Below are 25804 nucleotides of genomic sequence, written 5' to 3' on the forward strand. Positions count from 1 at the left end.
GTAATGAAACAGTTTGTATGATAAGTTTTGTAATAAAACAGTTTTGGGAGAAAATCCAAAATTCCGTGTATCGTCAACCTCTATCGACCAAACCCACAAAATGTTAAGATATTCAAATCTGTCAGGTTTACTTCTTGCTTGCAAGCAAAGTACTTCATTCATTGTCAATACAGTGATGCTGACATAATTTATATATTTTTTTTAAACTTTGTTCCTTTCATAGTTTGATATTTCCTTGAAGTTTAGCAATCTTTACACAACTGAGAACATATGAAGAGTGCACAAGACATATCACGTGGGATTTGAATCTTGTGAATTTGTCCTGGAATCGAACCGAATCGGGAACTCTTAACTATTTAGTTGCAAAGAAATTCATATCCTAGGGAGAAAGTACGGTACGAAGTACATTTTGACATTTGATGTATCAGATTATGAAACAAGACAGAAGAGTGTGTATGAAGTTTGGTAATATATATATATATCTGTATACACTCTGGACAGAAGGTAATTAGCGCTTACACTTATGATGTTAAAGGTGCATTTTGTATAATGATAGTTCTTAATATTATCTCACATCGCTCTTCAAATTTTAAGACATTAATGCAACTTATTTATTTATTTACTAATATTGGAAAAAAATATATAAATTTCCTAATTTCTTTAAAATGTTATTGCTGTGTGTTCTCTTTTATCACTTTCGCTACATAAAACCACGTTTAATACTTTTGTTGTGATCTTTTTTCTGTTATAACGGATATACAATGGAAAGAGGTAAACGCTATCAAATAATCCAATCATATGGATCAGCGATTCACAAATTAATACATTCCTGTAGCGATTTGGTTTGTTTTAATATGGATCTACTAAAAAGGACAAAAGGTGCTGTTTTAATATGGACAAATCTATGATAATAATAAAAAAAGAAGAAAGGCACTACTGGCATATCTCCAATAGCTGAAAGACAGACATAGTTACTTATCAGATATCATTTGACTATAGTATGAAAAGAGGTACATTTCATATCTGACACTGCAGCTGAAAAACACAAACAAATTAATATCTTGTGTTACATTTCTTTCTTTCGCTTCTTCCCCTTCTACCGTCCATCTTTTAAGAATTCTTCACTGTTACATGCGGGCTCCTCGAAATGAACAATACTTTTAAAATGAAAACAAGCCCGCTCCAATACTATTGATTTGCCTTCTTTCTCCATGTCTTTTTAATAATCACTGTACAAAAGTACGAATATTATTTCCATAATGTTATTCTTTTCTTTAAATAAAATTGGACACTTTCACCTGACAATGACCAGTTTCATTTGAGAATGGTCATAGTTGCACTATATAGTTGCATATTACTGAACTGCCTGTGCGAGCTGGCTTCATAAAATTGTTTTCCTCAGAGAGAAACCCCTAAAACTGACACACACAATGCAATGTGAGGCCATAATAACCTAATCACTAAAACTGTTAAAATTATTACCTATTTTATGTTAATCTTTTTTTTCGTTTTGTTTTAATGTTGCGTTGCCAAAACATAAAAGCTAAATTTAAAACACAAATATAAAGGGTTGTTATGATGTCATTACAATAGGAGATACTAGTTACAATAATACTGTCACTATCAATAGCGAACGAACCCTGAGAGAGTAAACCAAAAATAAAGTACTATTATCCCTACCAGTATATTAATAAGCTAAGTTTAACGACATTTGGCGTAACAAAATCGCTGAATTTTGTTTGAAGGTAAGTCAAATGAAACTTATATTGAAAATAAGAAGGATGGAGTCAAATTTGACTCCGCGTGGGCTCGTAAGGGTCAAGCCAATTTATTCAGACTACTGGCATTACATGAATTACTCACTTCTATATTTAGATTTCATTCTGGGCAGTGCATGAGATGTTCATTCGTGCGATTCGGAACTAAATCATTTGGGACAACTCCACGAATTCTTCCAATGCACAACTGCGTCATTTTCAATATTAATTTCTTTTCCTTTTTTTTAATTATTGGTTAACTTTCATTTTACAGATTGTGGATTTTGACAGACAGACCAAAAAAAAAGCGACAAGCAACCGAGAAAAATGCGTAAAGGGAAATTTTAAGAAGTTAAAAGAAACGTGGATATTCTGAACGGATTTCATTATTTCACTAAAGAACATGATGCTTCGACAGAACTGTTAATGAGATTCGAAGTGAAGCTGCAAATAGTTCTTTCAGAGTATTTACCACCATTTTGTTAAAAATTAATTTACTTATAGTTAGTTTGTGAATTTCCAGAGAAATAAGTATGTTTAGTTTGATATTCATTTTTCTATCGAAAATAGTAAGATCTTGCTTAATGTAACAGTCTCACTTCTCCACATTTACTCGTAAAGGAAATCTGGCAATGCTGCGCCTCTTGAGATGTATCTGCATTTAATCATTTGACAATCTTTAAAACTCGAGTTTTCTACATGTAGGTTATGATTTTGACAATTTATTATTATTTATTTATTTGCTACAAAATGAAAAAATGAATATTGGGGACTCTAAAGTCTGTAAGTAAATTCACTGATAAATCATTTATTCAAGTGATATTAGAAAATAAGTACTGTAGCAAATCAGGGTTTGCCCAAGTGGGCCCAGCCCGAAAAAACCCGGTGGGTTTTTTCGGGTTGGACCCACCTGAAAAAACCCACTTTAAAACCCACCTGGGTTTTTGACCTATTTGTTAGTATATTATTGGTACAACTACGGTGATCACATTGTAAGTGATTTTTATCAGATTTTAGGCTTTCCTTAGACGAATTAGAGGCTTTCACGTTAAGGTATACAACAACATTCAACATAAGACCTTTATAAAGCTCTGAATGTACTAAATGAATTTAAAAAAAAAAACTTACCTTAGCTTGAGATAGTTATAGAACAAATTAATGTATGGATTATGCTCATAGTCTTTTGAAGTAAAATAAGCAATTTTGTACTTTAGAAAATATTTTCCGTGAATAGTGTGCTCGTCGACTCGGCGTCACCGAGGGACGTTATCCCGTTTGACGGGTTTAAGGTCATAGATGCCGGTACTAATAGTACATATGTAAATACATTGGTAAAACTTAGTATTATTTCTTACCTTTGATGTAAAACACAAGTTTTTTCAACTAAAATTTGGCTGAACAATAACAGTTTAGTTCAGTCATTTGTTGCTACTCTTCAAATAAACATTCTGGAGAATCAACACCAGCAATAGCGTAAAAATTCTTGTCAAATTTAAGGAGCTTAATGCTCGGGGTTCCGAAGACTATGTAACGCTTACAGTTTCAGGTACTGAGTTCAAATTTCCGTAATAGTACACGCCGTAAAAGAAGTGCTCGGGAAATTCCCGAATTAAACGCAGAAGGATCGGAAATGAATACTTCAACAACAAAACTATTTATTTTACGCTTAAACCTGCCATACGTCCCGTAAAAATCGGAACAGTCCCGTTTTTGGGCCCGAGTGTCCCGCGTCCCCGTAAATTTAGTCGGGACAGGGAATGTCCCGTTTTTTAATTCCGTTCCATTTCTGCTATCAATATCAGCTTATTCGAAAAGTGAAAGCAAAAAATTCTGACATTGGCAGGGAATCCTGTAATAAGTGAATGAGCAGTACGCTGTTGCATGTTAAGAGTTTCGAGGAAGTTATTACACCACCCTGTTCGACTTGATAGCGAGCGAAATTTGCAATGCTACTTTTTCCATTGAACTTGATGGAAACTCCGATACTCTCCGGAACATTAAGAAAGAAAGAAAGAAAGAAAAAAAAAAGATAAGATGGTCCTTGAGGGTTTCTACATTTACAAACACGGGGAAAATGGCTGACCTTTTCTCCAACACATTAGATAAGTTAACAAGAATTATATTGTTTTTCAGAGGCTAGGGGTTCAGAATTGTACTTTGGTCCAGGTCTTAGAAAAATGTAAATCTGGTCCTGACAGTTACACACGTCACAGGGAGAAAAATCAGCTTTCCATCAGATTAAACTGACAAACGTAATTTTGGCAAATACAGCCATGTAAATAAATATTGCTAAACGCGCGAAGAATATTGAAGGTAGATTGTACCACTGATTTAAATAATTTGCATATTGTTTTCCTGTAAAGCATTTTTATAGCACATCTTAAGTTTTTAGGCATCTTCAGTCTGTACAATTAATTGCAGGATATGAACAGATTAATTGCAGGATACGAACAGAGAAAAGCAGCTGTTGCTCAGTGAACTTTCGCCTATTATATTCTTGAAAAAAAAAATTAAAATTAAATAAATGAAATATTTTACTTTTAGTCTCACGGTTATGCCTGCTATGCTCAAGGTGACGGTGATGATGAGAAATGAATGAAATAACGGAATGAAGAAAGTGGGAGGAAACGTGAGAATCCCGAGAAAACCCACGCACAAGATGTTTGTCCACCACAAAACTCACTTGGCGCGAGCTGGGATCGAACTAGGGACCCCATGCACCAGAGGTGAACTTTCTACCACTGAGCCACCGCGGCCAATTATACTTTTGTTCATAACCAGACTATAGTTCAATTCATTGTGTTGGAAATTTGATGGGGGGGGGGGGGTCTGAGGTGTCCCGTATTCTCATGGAGAAAATATGGCAGGTTTATTTACGCTAGATTATGTTAATTTCATATAAGACATTTTGAAACATTTATTTATTTCATACAACATGAATTGTATCTTTGTTTTAAATTAATAGATTTAATTTGGTATTCATATTTGGCGAACATCAGTCAGGCTTCTGGATGACTTTATCTACATTTGTTCGTTTGTTTGCCGAGCTCCTTCATGGCTAAGCGGTTAGTGTACGCGTCTTCGGCGTGGGTGACCCGGGTTTGCTTCCCGGAGGGAGCTCATGTGGTTCGGATTCCACTTTAATCAGTAGATCCCGTCTCATATAGCCTCGCTGCTGAAAGGGACGTTAAACACAAAATCAACTCAACTCGTTTGTCTGCCTCTACCACACACACTACAGGGCCACACTTTCGGCCTTTTAAGTTAAAATTTTCAGAGTACAAGCACGAGACACTCAAAATTTCCTGTATAGATTTTTGCGGCATACCAACGTAAAATATCAAAATGGCAGCCATTTTTTTTTTAAACAGTGAGTATCTACGCTACGAAGCGTAATTTTCAGTCTTTTATGTTGAAATTTTGACGGTTGAAGCACGAGATATGCTAAATCTGCTGTATAGATTTTCTCGGCGATCGAATGTAAAATTTCAAAATAGCGGCCATTTTTTCAAAACAGCAGTGAGTAGAAAATTGTTGCAAGTTGTGACAATGACAATCATGAAATATAAATCACATTTTAACACTTTTACCCCAAAGACATTGAAATATTTCGAAAAAACCCGATTAAACCCGAAAAAACCCAATTATACCCGAAAAAACCCATATGGGCCCAGGTGGGTTAGGCTTTTTCAAAAAAACCCGGGTTTTTTCAAACCCTGTAGCAAAAATTATCTAGAAAATTTAAGTATGTATAAGAGTAATATATTATAGAATAAAAACTCAATCGATGATGGTCGTGTTAAATTCGAAATGTTATAATTTCAACTGACCATAATTATATTTTTAAAGATCATACAGGGTATCTATCACATAGATTAATGAACATATTAAATTGATGATAACGAATTATGTCAATTTTTTAAAGTTATATTTATCTCAGTATATTCTAACCAATATGGCAACCCCGATGGCAGAACTTTCTTTGTGTTTTTGCGATGAGCTTTTGTAAGTCAAAAATTTTCTGCTGGTATTCTTAAAAAATTTTCTGCAGAAGAAACACTTATGATTGTTAAAAATACGCATTTCGCGACGGAAAAAACAGGTCAAACTATATTTATACGACTCGTCCGTGTATTTAAGACATCTACACATAGCAGGCATATTTTTACACTTTTCTGTTGGGTATATTTTTTCGTCTGGCAATTTTTCTGTACAGGCGCGACAAATTTTCTGCGATCACATCGCAGATCGCAACATGTTCTGCTATGAGGATGGCAACAAAAGATGTATTTTAACTTGATGTGCATGAAAATTTGGAAAGTAATACTACCTAATTTTAAATAAATTACAATTACATTATTTAGAAAGTACTATTTTAGTACATTGACCATATATTTTTTTTTTTACTAGATCAGGATTTTAAAAAAATAATTAAAGAATTTGCGTATTTTCACTTTCTGACAAGGGTCCTAACCTGTTAAGTTTACAAATGACTTATAATTTATTATTATTACTGGTTTACTTGTAACTTGTTGTGTCAGATATTATTATCTAATACTTTTAAAAGTGCTGTATTTTTGTAGGAGCTGTTCACAGCACTCAAAATAAAATTGTTAGTATTAGTATTTATGGATGAAATCAATCGATGGCACACATGTATTCTCAGTCTTTATAAATATTACATTCCACGATTATGTTCATAAATATTTGAAGTTTCTGATGTTCTATTCCTTGGTATTGCACTTTCTTTTACATACAGTACTTCGTTTTTCATTATTTATTTAAAGATTTTGTTGTATTGTTAGTTATACGATTTAATCAAATGAATTTCCTTAATTAAACATTACTTTTTGAAATTAAACGAATCATTTTTTTTTCTTTTTTAAATAACAATCTATGAAAAGAATGAGTAATATTCTAACTCTTACGTTTCTTCTATAAACAATTAAAGACAACAGTATGCATGAAATCCCACTGAAATTTATTTTTTCCATAACTGAACCAAACTTTTACAATCATAAAATAATCTTTGTAGAAATGTGAGTATTAAGACTAACCTCAACTGCAAGTTCCTAAAACTACGTAAATGTAATCACTTTAATTTCCGCATAGTTTATTTTAGTATATTACAAATTACAAAAGTACAAATTACAGAAGTACAAATTACATAATATTCTAAAATAATGTTGACAGAACTAGTAACATTTGGTATCTGTCAGTGAAATTGATATTTTCAACAGATATTTAAACGACTTTTCATACCGGAATATTGTGATACTGAGGAAAACACTACGTTATCATATTTTTGGGAAAGAAGAATATAATCGTTTTGATAATATATTATAATCGTTTTAAGCAAACATAAGTTCTGCTTAAAATTCCCCACTTTCCTTCACCAGTAGAATGAAAAACTTAAAATGAATTCTTTAGCTCTTGAAATCATTATATAATTCCATAGCATATGAAAAACTACAAATCACTTAATTCCCGGAAAACATTTTTTAGTAAAAGTTAGCAGTCTACAGCTATTCTTAAACAAATATACAGTAAAACTAAAAGTAAGGTTGCCAGATTTATTTTTACGATTTATTCACACATATAGAAGAATTTAGGAAGAAAAAAAAGAGATGATCTGAAGAAATAATCTACTATATATAAAAATAATTTTAAGCATTTAATTTAACTTATATCGTAATCATAATCCATCATAACAACGGCGGAAGACAAGAATTGACATAACGCAGCACGAATATTCACCAATGACTATGTAAATAGACAGTGGAAATTGAATTTATCCTTGTAATATATATACATACGCGTTTCCCAAAATTAGACACATCTATGAAGAGTACTAACAACAAAGAAGAAAGGTACTTTGTAGCATAAGGTAACAGTACTATAACTCTGGAAAGGGAAAAGATATTCAAATAATAGAAAGTATAATCATGGTATTGTGCTCTTACGTACATAATTCAAAACTTAAATGTAAGATTTTAAAAATGGAAGACATACTATAGGATTTGAATAAGAAAGTAAGAATACGGTAAAGTGTACAATCTGGCAACTCTACCTGTTCAACTAAAGTAAAATACATTTACACAATTACACAAATTACTGTAGTTTCTCCTCTATGTATTATTGTAACTTAAAACTAGATGAGTTTACAAATATTTTACTTACTATACACATTCTTAATAACTCTAGTCAAGCATTTCAATGATTATCTCTGAATGTCCCTTAAAGGTACTAAGTGCAAAAGCTGTATTGCGACAAGTAGAGCAGGTTTTTTCCTACGGTCCTGCTAAAATCCGTATAAGCTGTCTTAATAAAACCTGATTTACCTTAGCAGTACTCACAAAAGAAGTTTTGATTTCTTGATAACAATTCGTATGTACGTAGAAGGGAAGAACTTTTATTGTTGCTTATATCACTAAGCTAAGCTAAATCTCTATACCTAATACTAGTATGTGTCATCCTTCTCTGAACACAGCTAACTTCGAAATTACATCTTTAGAGCAATAATAATAATAATAATAATAATAATAATAATAATAATAATAATAATAAAAAAGGTTTCGTATTAAACTTAGAAGTTCTATGGATAGTTGTATATACAATCTATTTCTGAATCCAGGAAGGGTCCACTGATTATGCGAACTTTCAAAGCTAAAGCGGAAGGTGAGATGGAAGCTCGTGATTTTGTTCAGTCAAGAAAAACTCCGTATGTCACGAAAGCAAGACTACTTCATATTTTTGGGGACCAAATTGCGGCAGAAATTTTCTTCTTGGTTTCAGAAATATACGGTATACGATATATATATATATATATATATATATATATATATATATATATATATATATATATATAAATTTGGTTAGGTCCTGCCTAATGGAACGCTCAGCTAGAAAATTTAACTTGGGCTAATTTGAACCTATATACAAACATGAATCATACAATTTATAATACAAAATATAACTTTTCTTCTGTCACAGATTTGTATACCCAAGAAAAGAAGTATAAAAATATATTTGTTACTCTTTAGTTCTCATTGAATCTATTTATGAAAATCCTTCCTGAAGTTTCTCCAAATAAATTTTGCGGCAAGACATTTCGTCAGCTGGTCTGTTGTGGGGAGTCCATACTGGCTCACCAGCAAATAGCCTTTTCACTTTGATGAAGTTCTGAAACAATTCAGAAAATATATTAGTTACACCGAACTTCTACCGAGCATTTATAACGTACGTATCAGTATTTTATTCCAGAACCGAGTATTACGCAATTCATTTCGACATGTACAATGGGTAATGAGATACACCCCAGAAACTACTACAATCAAAAGTGTACTTCTTAATTAGAGGAACACGTTACTTATACAGGGTTATTCAAAAAGAAAGAACAGATTTCAAACATTTATTTCTTCCAAACTACAGAAGATAGAAACATGATTCGAACGTTACTTGATTAAGAAAAGTTTACAATTTATTGTTAGTAATTATGGTGTGCATTCAATATTAGCACCGTGTGTTACACGACAAATGTCAAAACGGTGGCTCATTTCTTGCCACACACGAATCAGCTGTCTCTAGTTATCGAATTCACAGTTTGTATGGCTTCATGTGCAGACGATGTTTTAAAACTCGCCATACCGTTGGTTGAGGAATGTTAAGTTCTTTGCTTGCTCGTGATGTGGATTTCCTTGGGCTCCTTTCGTAAAGTGTACGAATACGCTCGACATTCTCGTTCGATGTGCGTGGACGTCCCATGCTTTTTCCTTTGCAGATGCAACCATCTTCTACGAACTTTCGATGCCACTCGTAAATTTGCTAATGATGCGGCAGTTGTTTATTAAATTGACGGCGAAATGCTCGCTGAACTGCAACAATGGACTCAAGTTTTGCCAATTGCAGCACACAAAAAGACTTATCCTGTGGTGACGCCATTATTTCACTACAAACAAACAACAGCGCCAATGCGGCCGTGATTGGAACTTCTATCAGGGCTGTTTAAATTGTAAACTTTTCTTAATCAAGTAACGTTCGAATCATGTTTCTATTTTTTGTAGTTTGGAAGAAATAAATGTTTGAAATCTGTTCTTTCTTTTTGAATAACCCTGTATTTTGTTTTGGTGATCTATAGATTTCCCTGCACAAACCAACCCCGAGATATGCATGCAAATATGCACGAAAAATATCAAAAATATGCACCAAATTATGCATTAAAATTTTAACATATGCACTGAAATATATACTAAGAAAAGAAACTTTCAATTTGTTTCAAGATCTTCATGATCTCTGTTGCAATAAACTATGAACGTCTTCCTTAGATTTTCTTCTGTAAATTCTCTTCGTTTATCAGTGAGAAACGTTTTGTAGATAGAAAAGTTCATTCCTACATCAGCGGAAGTCACTGGTGCATGTGAAAAACACCGAATGCGAAAGCAATCGAAAGTGAATTTACCTAAGATTTTGAGCAACAAACTCAACGCTATTTACCCCCCCCCCCTACCCCCCAAAAAAGAAATCTACATCTACGTTTATAAAGTGATTCAGTTCACTTTAAATATAAGATACTTTCTTGTGATATACTCTGTAATATGCTAGTATGCAACAATAAAATGCGGAAATATGTAGTATCCTGAAAAGTTTCCGAAATAAGCATGCACATCGAAATTCACTCAGAATATGCACTTCTATGCACTAATATATGCGTCTCAAACGAATCCTTACAAGTCCGTCGAAAACGAAAAGAATACTTTCCATACGTTTCTGCATGTTGTTATAAATATGTATTTTGCATATAAATCCGGGCTGTAATGATCTAGAACTTCAGTATTATCATTTTGAACCACATCTTTGTAATTTTGATACGTAAACAACACGTATCCTCTGTAAGTATCAACTTAAACGTAGTCAGTAACTGGGGTATGTTTGAAGACGGAATTTGGATTACAAATATTATCGAACTTTTTCTCTTTCTTATTTTTAAATATCGTCAGCGATCTCGCCTTCGATGTGAGAGGCGATAATTCGATGACTCAATTTTGGATTAAAGTATATGTACTTCTAATCCCAGTTGCACTAATATAAAAATATGTTGTGTGTGGCGCATATAAATATATATATATATATATATATATATATATATATATATATACAGTACATACAGAGTGCACCATTTATCTTGAAATGACATTCTAACTTTTAAACCAATCGATAAAAATCGATGAAATTTTGCAACATACAAATATCAACAGGACGACATTGACACACTCTGAATACCACTCATTAAACAATGTTGCCAACCAACATAAAGTTACACTTTTTTCAAATGGCACTACGTCAAGTCATTACATATTTCAAACTTAGAAGTTACGAGAAGCCTTACAATATCACATTTATTACTCAGTGTTACAAATTTAGGTTATTAAAGTAGCTCTAACATTTAAAGTTTGTAGGCCGCTACAACAGTAATAAAGCAAGTGACACGCACGTGTCAATGCATATTGAAAGTACCTTGGTGTCGAATACTATGACCGTAATAAGACGTATTTCTAACAAATTGCCACAAATACATCACATCATGGCCATAGAATTGCGTTATTATTGTTATAGAAGTCTCCAAAAATTGGACGTTTATTCATGTTTGTGATACTCTAGTGTTCTTAGCTTCTAGCACTGGAGAATAAATGTTGTATTGTAAGTTTTACTTTAACAAGTAGACTTGAAAGATGTAATGATAGACTTTTTTGTCACATAATTTATTTCGCATTTGTATGTGCTCCCCCCCCCAAAAAAAAAAAAAAAAAACTTTTGGCTTTGGATCAAAGTTGGTGAACTTCCGAAATACATTTTTCAGTAAGTGTAATATTTTGTCTAATGAATTATATTTTTGAGGACAGTAAAATACATTGCGAAGAAGATATTGCGTTTGTTAATTACACAAACATGCTCACGCCTCGCAAACAGTTCACTCATTATTGATCTGTTGTAAAGCACGCATTACATGTGATGGTTTTAATTACTTTCACTGAGCATTCATCACAAACTTTTTTTTTTTTTTTTTTTTTTTTTAACGAGTACTCTATGTTTCTGCAGTTTTGTCTCTGTTACAGCTCGAAAGAACTTGACACTGACTTTGCTTTCGATTGATTCGAAAAATTTGTGTATTATCAGTAATTGTTTTCTGCAATTCTTTGGACTTTTCACTTATTCTGATTTTAGAACCTCTATCAGCTGTAACAAATATTTCTCTCTTGAAATGGTGTATTCGGAAATCTCACACTATTGATCGTATGAACAATGATTGTTATCTTTACTTTTATTTTAGCATTTAATTTTAGACTAGTTAAAAAAAGAAATGCCAGTAATTAACCATTATAACTGCTGTAATGACTTGTATGTTCCGCCAGACTTCACCTTGTTTTTTCACATGTATGCGTATTTAAAGCAATTATTGCTTTAAATCTTGTGGAATATATTACGGCCTCCTTATATTTCTGCCATTCGCACATACAGTGCTACAATGAAAGTGCATCACTATAGAAGAGTGATTCGTTATTTACTGGAATTTCTTTCTCAAGATCTTACACATATTATTATGAAATTTTAAAGACAAGTGGAAGTGAAGTTCAACTATTAATCTAAACTCTGACAGACCGGATGGACCGGAATCTTACATAGTAATTTCTTCAAATACTCAAATTTATTTTACTCTGTTAACAGTATTTGAAGTTTAATGTCAAAGGTTACATTATGTTTAAACGTTCATGTCAAACGCGGCTGCAGCGGGCCGGAAGATATGCCAGGCATTTGGTGAGGGTGTAGTGACTACACGGACAGTGCAGCGGTGGTTTAACAAATTTAAGGACGGTGACAAAACACTCGAAGACGCACCACGTGCTAGAAGACCAACACATCTACAAAATGAAGATCTTCAGACAGCAATTGAGGCGAACAGAGGCCAGATATGTGAGGAACTGGGACTACAATTTAGTGTGAGTGAGAAACCATTCGGCAGCACCTCCATCAACTTGGGAAGCACTACAAGTTGGGTCGTTGAATTCCACATGATTTGACTCCAGCCAGAAAGCAAAGCGAACAGACACCTGTGTTTCTTTGCTGTCTCGTCTGAGGAAGGAGCCATTTCTGGAGAGGGTGTTGACATGTGATGAGAAGTGGGTCCTGTACGAAGCTCCACGGTGCCGTCATCATTGGTTAGCATCCCATGAACCGGTTTCAAAACAGCCGATACCAGCACTGCACCAAAAGAAGGTTCTCCTGTGTGTTTGGTGGACTGCTCGCGGCATTGTGCATCGGGAACTGCTACCAGCTGGTCGGAGCATCAATGCAACTGTGTACTGTCAGCAGTTGAGCCGTGTTCAAGAAAAACTCAAAACTCTGGAGCCACCACTTCTGAATCACAAAGAGGTCCTGCTGTTAGAGGACTACGCTAACCCCCACGTGGCTGGGATGACGCGGGACACCATTCCCACCTTGGATGGGAAACATTATTTCATCCGCCAGACTCCCCGGACATTGCGCCGTCCGATTATCACCTGTTTCATTCCTTGGACGATCACCTTAGAGGACGCCAGTTTAAATATCTGGTAGAGGTGCAAAATGCACTTGATACCTTCTTTGTTTCACGGCCCACCAAATTCTACCGAGATTGAATCCATGGCCTTCCAGAACGTTGGCAGAAGGTCGTCGATGCTGATGGGGACTATTTTTGATCTTCAAGGTACGTCTTAGGTGACATATCGATGTTCAAAGGTGGAGTGGAAAAGCGATAGAGCTTTCTTGTTACCTTTATATTAACTAATAATGTTTTTTGTTTGTTTTTTTCTTTTCTTTTTTACTATTAATAAATGTTGGAACATATAACATGTCTCGGGGTTATACTGTAAAATATCTCAAAAAACATTAAAAACTGTCAAAATCTGGTTAATAACTAAATATTCTACAAACCATTGAGATCTGGTAGCAAAAAAGTAACACGATTAGTTACTTGAACAAATGTTAATTTTAAATTTCAATAGTGGTTAATACGCTACGAATGAAGTTATAGAAGATTAATGGCTTAACAGTAAAAACACAAAGAAAAATCTTTGAATGAAATGAAATCTTTTAGTTTTACGTCCCACAGTTATGCCGGCTAAGCGAAAGGATGCGGTGATGATGAGAAATTAATGCAATGGTGGAATGAATAAAGTAGTAGGAAACGAAAGAACACCGAGAAAACTCAAGAATACTGTGTTTGTTCTCCACAAAGCCCGCTTGGTGCGAGCTGGAATCGAACCAGGGACCCCACGCACCAGCGGTGAACTCTCTACCACTGAGCCACTGTGCCCTGTTAAGACATTAAGAAAATACATACCGATATGTAGCTATTGCTTAATGCAGGGTCTCCAAACTTTTTAGCCTACGGCCACACTGACTTCTCCACTAAATTTCAAGAGCTAAAGACTTCATAATATTAATATACTGTAGCGCGAGTGCCATCTTGTGGGGAGTGGCGAAATTACGTAAAATGTCAAGTATGCTTAGTCCGTCGAAGTATACAATGCCATTTGTATCGAGCAGCAGAAGTAGAGCATGTTTTGGAAAAATTCTGATCCATGATCGCTTGTCTGGAAGATTCGAGGGTTTCTGAATATTGTAAGAATCCCTACATCACACAAAAGCACATGTATAACAACACGTGCCATTATTTACAAAAGCAGACCATACACCAAGGAGAAAGAATCGAAGGTATCCGAAAGGAGACGGACCACACGAAAGAATCCGAAGGAGGACGAGCTACCCAAAAAGGACAAATAAAAAGAGGGACCACAGAAGGACCTGGTATCAGTCTGACCACTGATCGACTAATCAGTACTTGCTCCGAGGTCGCACTGGACTAGGAGTACACCTTTCCTAAGCCCTATGTCGAACTGGACTCAGGGACGTAACTACTATGGCGCGAAATCCCGCAGTGCGGGGAGGCCGACACTTTCAAGGGGGGCCTTCGCCTTAGCCTCCTTATAAGTCGAATCAATATGCTTTTCAGTTTTCTATTAGTCGGCAATGTTCTGCCACCCTCCCCTTTTCCTATATCTAAAGGAAGAAGCAATTAAACTGTGTGAAAAGTGGAATGTTCAAACATCATTTAGATGAGTTGTGTGAAGATAGTAATCTCAGTGACGGCGAATCAAACTTTAGAATAAGCATCTAATATTAAACTATTTGACATATTAAATTAATAGTTTTACATCTATGCGTGATATACTATCCACATTTTCCTTTTTGTTTCCTGCCAATATAATTCATGTCACTGATGATGAAATTCTAAGAAGGGCACAGATACTTGAAACAACTTACAGTTGTGATATTAGTTCTTCGTTTCAGATTGAAGTAATTTGCTTTGTGAAACGGTTGAAATTTAAAATAAATGTTCAGAATCCTGTGTTTAACCTAACAAGTCTCTTATTTGTGAAATATAAGTCATTGGCCTTTCAGAACTTATGTATAGGAAATGGATGCACATGAGTTAGTAAAGGATTTTGCTGACAGGAAAGCAAGAAGGAAACCATTCAGTTAATTCCTGCTACTTTTCATGAAGACTAACGTCACTGATTACAAGGAGTGCATCTTCCATCGTCCATCTTCCATTCTGAAGCTTAGTGAATAAATTATACGTATAACAAAGTGGTTTCCATTTATGAATATTTAGGCCTAGTGGTTGCATGCATTTAACTCATTATTCATAGATACAGGGAAACATGGTTATTTATTGTTATCTTATCATTCCACAAAAATGTTGTTAAGGCGGGGGGCCCTGGGTATTCTCTTGCAGGGGGTCCATAAAACGTAGTTACGCCATAGAGTGGACTAGGGATCCTAACTACAACCAAAACCTCGCGAGGCTGCTGTGAGCTGAGGGGTTTATCCACGAATCTCACCTATAATCTTGCAAGTGTTGTGGATGCTGCCATGAGCGGAAGGAGCACCCTGCAAAACACTAATCTCCTTCATCTGGTCAATTAGGAGAAAAGACACTATTAATTACTCTTTGTAAATCAAAGACATTGTACTTAGGAAATTTATAATAAAATTGATCAAGGGAAAAGACACGCCCGGACCGTTATTTGTCTCTACCTATAACATCATTTCAATATATTTTACGCACCGAGAACGCGTGGTATAAATATGGGAGATAATCGAGAGTTGGACAGTTCCAAATTTTGGGCTCGGAGCGATAAGTGTGTTCTGAAAAGCGAAATATAGTGCAACTAGTGTGTATTGTGACTACAGTTTCTTAGTAAAAATACAGTGTGTTTAACTGTGAGTAGATAAAACCAGTGCATTTTATTTATTCCTTATTTGAAGTTACGTGCCTTTTGAGTGAATATTTATAAACGAAAGAAACGAAAGATAGATAGTGGAAAAGAAACGAAAGATAGACAGTGAGTACAGAATATTTAAAGAACATTGGGGATGTCAATATCTCGTGATTGAGTTAAGTTATAAGAATAGGGCAATGTATGTAATTTGAGATGAAACAATACCAATCCTCAAAGAATACAATATCAAACGTCGTTATGAGGGTAAACATTATCGAAATTACTTAAAATTTAAAGCAAACCTACGGTTAGAAAAAATACGATTCTTTGAAAAGCGGGTTGAAATCTCAGCAATTGTTTAAGAAAGTAAATGCAGAACAAGCAGCAAGTCATGCTAGCTTCCGCGTGGCTCATTCAATAGTGAAACATGGGAAACCATTTACTGACGGTGATAATCAGGGATTGCATGGTTGTAGCAGCAAAGGAAATGTTTAATGAAAAAGCTAACTTATTTAAAAACATCAGTTTGTCAGCAAAAATTTCGTTTTAAGAGTAGATGATCTTGCAGATAATACATTAACTCAATTGTCTTACAGAAATTGACAGTTAGAGTAGTTCTCTTTGACCTTGGATGAGTCAACAGATGTTCCAGATACTGCTTAGGTGTTACTTTTTATTCGAGGAATAGATAAAAATTATGAGTGTATGAAGAGCTTTTTAACATTCATTGTATTCACTGCATAACCACTGGAGAAGATATTTTAAAGGAAACTGAAAATGCTGTTCAGAAAAAAATAATCTTCAATGGAAACAATACGTGTATCACTACTGATGGTAAACACATGTGTGGAATACAAAAAGGTATCACTGTTCTTGTATCAAAGGCCGTAGAAAATGACGGTAGTTCAAACCATTAATCGTACGTTGTATCATTCATCAACAGTCTTGATGCGGAAAATGCTTGGATATGTCAGAAGTTTTACAGCTAGTCATGTCATTACATTAGATCACATGCGATCAATTATCTTCAATTCCGTAAGTTTGTTGAAGAGATTGGAGAAAATGATTAACCATACTATACTGCAGTACGCTGGTTTAGCTTCGGAAAAATTCTAACGCAATTTTTTGAGCTCCGAACAAAATCCAAATTTTCTTGAATGAAAAGAATCGTCCTTTGGCTGTTATACAACCATGAGCAGTTATGAAAACTAGCATTTTATACAAATTCAACTAAACATATGAATGACCTTAATTCAAAATTACAAGGAGGAACTTAGCTTCTGCCTGATTTATATACTCACATTAAGTAATTTCAACAAAAATTGGTTTTGTTTCAATCCCAATTAAAAAAAAAAAAAAAAAAAATCAAGCATTTTAATACACGCCAAAAAATTAGTCAGCAAACTGAGGCTCCATTTTCGGTCGATTTTGCAACTGAAGCTTGCTTTGCTTTGCTTTAAAAATAATGATTGAATCTCGTTTCTCAGATTTTGGTGCAACTGCAAACGACATCAAGATTTTTCTAAGTCCATTTAACGCCGACATAGAAGCCCTTACCTCAGAACTTCAAATGGAAATGATTGATTTGCAGTGTAACGGCATTAAAAAAAAAAAAAAAAATCATTGCTGGAATTTTATAAGAGTCTTCCACTCATTCAATTTGATCAGTTGCGTAAATTTGCTCGTGGCGTTCTTTCCACTTTCGGTACTACTTATCTGTGTTAAAAATATATTCTCCAAAATGAGATATACAAAAATATTTACAGACTCAAGTTAACTAATGAGCATTTACAGTCGCTGCTAGTAATTTCCACTCGTGCTAATGATTTCTTATTAATCATAATGTTTAATTTCATTATGTAAGTTACTTATGTGTGTCATTTATTGTAAGTTTTTAGGATAAATCTCATATCTTTAGCTAGCGTCAATTACCTGCTTCACTGAGTTAAAATAAGAAAAATTAGTAATACGTTCCGTTAGTCACTCACTATTTCTATTTCTGAAGCGTTCTCAAATCGATAGAAACAAAGAAAATTTAATGAAAAATCAGAAAATAATAAGTAATCTATATAAATAAAAATTAAATATTACTATTGTCAGCTGGATTTGGATTTAAACGAAATCGAAAGTGTCACTGTTCATCTCAGCGACCCCGAGAAGTATGGATTCGGTACTAATATTGGTCATTTTCGATCATTTTTATATATCTCCCCCTCCCCTTAGTTGCAGAGAGAGAAAGAGATTCCAGTTAAAATGTTTAATTTCAATATGTTTGTAGTTATCGTGTTTCTTAATTGGTCGTACAAAAACATCTCATTATTATTTTGTATCATTTACTAAGTATATTTTAAAGATTCATATAATTTAATACAAATAAACTGTGGCGGGCCGGATTAATGGTACTCGCGGGCCGTGTTGGCCCCAGAGCCGTAGTTAGGACACTCCTGGCTTAATAGGAATTTCAAGCGAGTGGTAAGTTGAAAATGAGTGTACTCTTGTACTCTTATAAGTACCCATTCATAAAATGTCTATTTCTTAATGGTAAAGATATGATAAAAGTGAACACGCTGAAGTTCGTTTGGGGGTTGTATGTTTTATTCTCCCTATTTCGCCCTATATTGCCTATACTATAACTTGAATGACTAACGTTCCCTATTCCATGTATTTTCTTTAAAATGAGGGTTTCAGTGAAATAACTACATATACATGTAGTTATTTCGCATTCAATTAAGTTTTCTATCGCTTCCTAGAAATTTAAAAAATGACAAAAAATGAACTTCGTCCAGGTCAGGACAAGCTCCACGAAGATAGATGGAAAGAATGTCATTGTAAGAAATACATGCGGATTATTGTGGCTAATATGAACTCGGATAAATTAAAGAGAACTGGGTAAGTGCACAAAGACACAAATCGGCACGTTATTTTGCGTTTTAAATATGGTCCAAATAGAAAGATTGCAAATCTAAAGAAATGCGTGCAAATAGAAAGATTGTTTTAGATTGTGAAAATTGTGTTATACTATCAAAGACATAATTATCAACTAGCAGCTTGCAAAAATACCTCATGATCATGTGAAATCGCAATTATTGATATCTTATGATGGACTATCAAAATGCTTTAAATTAAAATACATATTTAGTAATATATCTACTCATTCGAAAGTAACCAATATCTGCTTTCTTTGGATGTTGCATGTAAAATACTGTAGAACTTCCGAATACTGACTAAGGTGATAAAATGCTGAAAATTATTTTATTTATTAGATAATCATGAAAACAACTGCATTCTTTCGAATAACACATTCCTTACAAACAACAATCAGATATGATTCTCGATTATTCGAATATTATACACGATTTGACTCTGTTCGATATTTACCTTCATCACTTCGTTCTTGTGCCTAATTACTGAATTGTAAGCAGCTATTTTCAATGTTTTATTTTTTGCACAACTGATCCCTCTTATAAATATACAATTACAAGAGTAAGTGTATACATGTATTTTAATAGTGAACACAATTTTACAATACATATGTAATCACAAAAGAAGTTCTAGAGCAAAATATTCGCAGTAGTAGATTGTTCGCTAGAAGAATTGTTTTGAGTACATGGGATTTACATTTACAACAGCTTAAACCTCACCATTTTTCAACTGGGTACACGAATGAGGTGAAAATGAAATTCTAAGACGTGGAAATATGAGTTTTTCAGAGCTACTGCCGAAGATTGTTACAACAGTTTAGTACAATAAAATTGCATTTGCACACACGAAGTTTTTATATCATTTACAAATCACGGATATATTTATTGATCTATATTTTGTTGCTCTTTGATTATTTGCTCTAATGCTAGGGAACTGAATTGTGAGAAAATAAATAAATAAAAGTAACACTCACCTGGGTATCAAGTGTAAATCTATGATAAATCCCAGAGGGAATTATTACTAGGTCCCCTGGCTCAACTTTGATTCTGATCCAATCGTCTTTAGCATCTCTTACATCAAAATAACCAGACCCACCAATGATAAATCTAATTTCTTCATCCGTATGGAGGTGCTCAGTGTAGAAATTTTTCAACTGAAAACAAAATTACAAAATTTTGTTTGTTCTTAAAAGCACAGAATTTAAATATACTGAATCTTATTTCCACATTAATACCTGGAACGTTCGACCACCAGACAAATGTTCAGGTTATAGTTATATGATTGTAGCAGGTTATATACAGCGTGAGTCAAAAGTCAAGTTTTACAGGAAACATTCCTTTTTCCGATACAGATCAGAATGAATGATGGAAAATGGTGATGTAAGACGAATGGGTGATGATTTCCCTGGATTGCAGTTGCAATTACAGAGATGTGGAAGACAAATTTACACAAAGATAGGGCGCCGACCACGCATAACGCTGTGACAAGAGTGGTACAGTGATCTAAGAAGACGGTAATGTGACGAATAAAACACCTACTGAGAGAGTTGAAGACCGTAACAGATTTGTAGCAAAACTAGTGTTGTGAAGGCCTGAAGAAAAAGATTGCGTAAAAAACCAGTTTTTTATGTTTTTTTCCTCGAGCTTGGGGAAAACGGAAAGTTTGGGGAAAACTGAAATTTTAGAACATTTTACTACATTAGCTTTTAAAATGAAAACTACTGGGAAAAAAAGGTTTGTGAAAACTGAAATTTTCGAATATTACTATATTACGCAAGAAAATGAAAACTATTTTATATTTACTACTGTACAGTTAAGATCATTGAGTATTTATATTTCTTGTATTAGAATAGGGAAATTTTGTGGCAACAAATATGTGCACCACTCATCCAAACTCTTTAAAGTTAGCACCATGATGGAATGGAGTTATGGCTACAAAAGAAATTAAATATAATCCTAGTTGGATTAATTAATATAGAAGCATTTAAATTATCTTACGCAATCTTACAAAGTTCCAACTTGATGACAGGGAAGTGTTAAAATAACGGGGCCAGAATCATTTTAGTTAATATGTTAAAATCATATATATATATTTTATGGAGATATCTTTCTTGTGCTGTGTAAAATTTCAGTAATTTTGAACCCATTAGAAAAAAAAAATTGTTCGGAAATATTGGCAAAAATTGGAAAATATAATTTAAAAACTATTTCTTCGCCTGATGATAATGTTACTTGGTATAACCTGTTTGCAGCATATATACAATGTAAGATTTCGCTAACAGGAAAAAAAACACTTAAAAGTAAAAGGTCTTAATTTTACTTTTTAGTTTTCTGACTCCTTGTAAAATTCCTCTATTATATTTTTCGAACAACTCAAAAGAGATATGATCTTATTTACACATACACCGCACAAGTAAATAAATTTGAGCAGCGAGAAATATATTAAAAAGTTGCATATGTAAAAATTCCGTTCGTTATTATTACAGACTTACAGAATACCCTTTCTTCGCACGGGAAGAACACATTTCATTTTGGACACAAAGGTCTCCAAGGTCACCAATCTACTTAGGGATCCCAGAAACTATGAATTTGATACTAATATCAGTCATTTTCAATTATTTTTACATGTCACCATCCCCCTTAGGAGTACTAATAGGGGCTGAATTTGGATTTAAACGGCAGGCATCGGAGGTGTCACTGTTCATCTCAATAACACAGAAAACTATGAATTGGACACTAATATTGGCCATTTTCTGTCATTTTTATATGTCTTCCCCTTCCTCCTCCCTTAAGTTGCGGGACTGAATTTGGATTTACACGGCATCGGAAGTGTCACTGTTCATCTCAGCGATCCCGAAAACTATGGATTCAACACTAATGTCAGTCATTTTCTATATATCTTCTTTTCCTCTTTCCCAAGTTGCATCTTCAAAGTGAAATGATAAAAACAATCCCAGGAACGAAGCTTATCTACGGTCAAAATTTTATCGAGATCGATCGGGTGGTTCTAGAGTTATTAAGTAACAAACATAATATATTTTCATCTTTACATGTATAGGTAATTTGTCGCATTAGAAAACAGGTATTTGTCTACACACAAGATTTTGTACATAAAGTTTATATAAAAGTCTATATTAGAATATTAAATAATAGTTATTATATGGTTTGGTGAAAGAGAATTAGTGAAATTTACCTACTGCTCTTTCTTGTAAGAAGTAATTTGGTTAAAATTAACAAAACTTCACCAGATCAAAGAGCATATTAAGAACACTGTTTCATTCAAGAGTACTATTTGTTGCAACATAAAAGCTTTATAATGGTAGACTTGTATCTAACTGTAAAAATTCTGTAATTAATGCACATCCACAAATAGACGACTAAAAAGCACACAAAGGAAATATGTGCAGACTATTAATTTTCAAGAATAATTGCAAAAGTTTTATTTTCGAGTGCTATTTTTGTTAAATATTTGCAATATTGAATTGCAAAAGTTACATTGTTCACGTGTTCGATAAAGAAAGTCCTGTTGTTAGTAAAATTAACCTAATACAAAGATTTTTGTTGTTTCCCCAATTTTTTCAGCTTTTCTGAAAAGAAACCAGAAAAAAAACTGTTTTTACCAACAGGTTCAAAATTTCCGGAAATTTTACACCATTAGGCATAATAACTCAGTGCCTTAGGAGTTGTGCAAGAGCCCATTGAACACCACCCAACATTTTTTGATGAAACATGGCGTCAGTCAATCGAGCGTGTGTCGTATTTTGCATAAGGTAAACCGGCATACACAGAAGATCTAAATGTACAATTATGTGAAAAGCATGCGACCACATCAATGAGAACTCTGACTTTACATCAACTACTTTGTTTAGTGATGAGATGTCGTTTTACGTCCACTAGAACTTAACAAACAGAAAAAAAATACTGGAGTTATCTTGTTGTACTTACTATACTGGACTAACCAAATCCTTATTGGATAGATTTTTCGAAAATGCAGTAAGGGTGTGATATCTTGATGTGGTTTGGATTTTGGGGACAAAAGTAATCAAGCACTTTTTAATGGAAAGTACTCTCAAGGCGGAAGGTTAGGAGTTCCTTCAAGACGACGTATTCAAAAACATGTTAAATAAAGCTGAAGCATCTCCAGGAATATTTCAACACTAATGCCTCTCCTTACTATGGTTTAATTATCCATGAATGACTGCATGTCCAGTTTCGTGACGCATAGATCGGTCGCCGTGGTCCTGCTGAGTGGTTACCCTGATCTCGAGACCCGACACTTTTGAAGCCATTTAATAGTGGCGGTCTACTTAGTTAAGCTTTAGAATGTTCAGCATCTGAAGGAACGCACTGTACAATGTGTACATATGATTATGCCGCAAGTTTTGCCAAAAATTCTGGAGAAATGAAAACCTCGCTCACACACATGCACTGATATTGAAGGTGTATATTGATATACTATAAATTCCTATCGTACTTCACTTTTGACTCACTTAGATATTTCATATTATCAAGTAAATATTTAATGATAGAATAAGCTAAAAATATCTTCGCGAATTAAGAACATTGTGCCAAGTTTCAACGTAATTTGAATATAAAAATGGGTATTTTGTTTTTTATGTTCTTATCTTTGTCTATCATCAGTAAGCCGTTTTTCAAGAAGATATACATAACTAACTAACTAACTCTATGGCCTATGGAACCCGTAGGTTCAGTGCCGCGTTCACAAAAGCTCTCCACTGACTTCTATCCTTAGCTAATTGGATCCAGTTTCTACTTTGTATTCCTATTTCTGCGAGATCCATCTTAATATTATCCTCCCATCTGCGCCTAGGTCTTCCTAATGGTCGTTTTCCTATGGGTCTACCAGTCAAGACTTTGAAAGCGTTTCTACTTTCTTCCATTCTAGCTACATGACCTGCCCACCTAAGCCTCCTAGACTTGACGACCCTAACAATGTTGGGTAAACCGTATAAAATATGTAGTTCCTCGTTATGAAGCTTCCGCCATTCCCCATTCTCGTTCCTCTTGGGTCCGAATATTCTTCTCAGGATCCTGTTCTCAAATACTTTCAGTCTATGTTCTTCCCTCAGAGTAAGCGACCATGTTTCGCAACCATACAGAACAACAGGCATGATTATCGTTTTATATATTTTAAGCTTCAAATTCCTCGACAGAACTCGCGACGACAAGAGATTTTGAACCGAATAGTAACACGAATTCCTTGCTTTTAGTCGACATTTAATTTCTTCGTGAATATGATTTTCGTCTGTTAACATTGATCCTAAATATTTGAAAGTATCCACTTTTTCAAAAGTATTATTTAATATTTTAACGCCTCCACAATTTGCCGTATTACGGTCCCGACGCACTTCCATGTATTTAGTTTTCTCTGCATTTACTTCTAAACCCATGTCCCTGCAAGCGTTTAATAATATCTCTGCATTTATTTCTACTGTTCTCCTATCATCCCCTATTAAATTTACATCATCAGCATATGCCATAACCTGGTGAATGCCGTTCAACTCTAGGCCCTGGTTGCTATCTTTGATTTTTCTTATGGCGTATTCCAGCACAAAGTTAAATAATAAAGGCGACAACGCATCTCCTTGTTTCAGGCCATTTTCGACGTGGAAGCTCGCGGACAAAAATTTTCCTACCCGGACTTTACTTTGGGATTCACTTAAACATATCTTAATTAATCTAATTAGCTTTCTCGGTATTCCAAGCTCTGTAAGAACGTTGTATAATGTTTCTCTCCTAACCGAGTCGTAAGCCTTTCTGAAATCAATAAATAGTTGATGTACCGGGGTATTGTATTCCCACTTCTTTTCGAGTATTTGGCGAATGGTAAATATTTGGTCGATAGTTGATCGATTTCGTCTAAATCCGCACTGATAATCTCCAATAATTTCATCTGCGTATGGGGTCAGTCTTGCTAATAGAATATTTGAAAGGATTTTATAGGATGTTGACAGAAGAGAAATGCCTCGATAATTATTACAGTCAGTTTTGTCGCCTTTCTTGTGAATTGGAACAATGATTGACTCTTTCCACTCTTGTGGCAATTCTTCCTTGTTCCAGATAAGGAGAATGAGTTTGTGTATCTTGTTCCACAATTTTTCGCCTCCAGCTAAAATTAACTCAGCCGGAATTTCATCTACACCCGGAGATTTGTGTTTCTTTAATTTCTTTATAGCGGCTTCCACTTCTATTCGATTGGGTTCTGGAATATACGGTTCTGCGGTGTGTATCAAGAAGATATACATTCTAAGGACAAATATTATTTATGTTAAAAATCTTGACGTTAAATTTAATGATTCTCTTGTATTGTACTTGTACTGTTGAGTTTTACGTCCTTTTTAGACTAGAGACAACAAATAATACCTATGCCCTCAGTGGAATCGAACCTCAACATATAGAGCTACAAATCAGCCTAATTACTGCCTTATACCGCTAAGCCATGCTACGCGGCTTTCTGTTTTTCAGTTTCGTCAGTGCAGCCCGACAAGTAACCTATAAATTGAACTATTTAAATACATTCCGGAAAAATAGATAGACGTACATTGAAAGTACAGCTACTCAAATTAAAGAGTACTGGATGTTGTTAGTGTTGGATAGTTCTTCAAAATGTGTAAAGCCAGATACTAGAGTTTTTAGTATCTTACCTAAACCCGCCTGCTCCAAAACTCGTTTTTCTTTTCACTAAGATATTCGAGTAAACGCTTCGCTCCGTCCCGTCATACTATACAAACTTCCGTATATAGCATCGGGAGTAGTTATTTACACAAAAATACGTAATTACCAA

The 25804-nt window shown here is 34.3% G+C and overlaps 1 protein-coding gene across 1 annotated transcript in view; it reads right to left on the reverse strand.

Annotated features, from left to right (window-relative positions):
* Window positions 1-6717: 6717 nt before the first annotated feature.
* The window catches only part of Adi1 (acireductone dioxygenase 1), a 75246-nt gene continuing 56159 nt past the window's right edge, over window positions 6718-25804 (reverse strand). Inside the window, exons 4-5 of the mRNA XM_081755588.1 lie at window positions 19974-20153; window positions 6718-8939 (exon numbers count right to left, since the gene is read on the reverse strand). Coding sequence (XP_081611714.1) covers window positions 8817-8939; window positions 19974-20153 — 303 coding nt within the window. The 3' untranslated portion in view covers window positions 6718-8816. The remainder of the gene's footprint in view (window positions 8940-19973; window positions 20154-25804) is intronic.

This window comes from Thermobia domestica, chromosome 4, assembly GCF_964235325.1.
Source record: "Thermobia domestica chromosome 4, izTheDome1.hap1.1, whole genome shotgun sequence".
NCBI lineage: Eukaryota > Metazoa > Arthropoda > Insecta > Zygentoma > Lepismatidae > Thermobia > Thermobia domestica.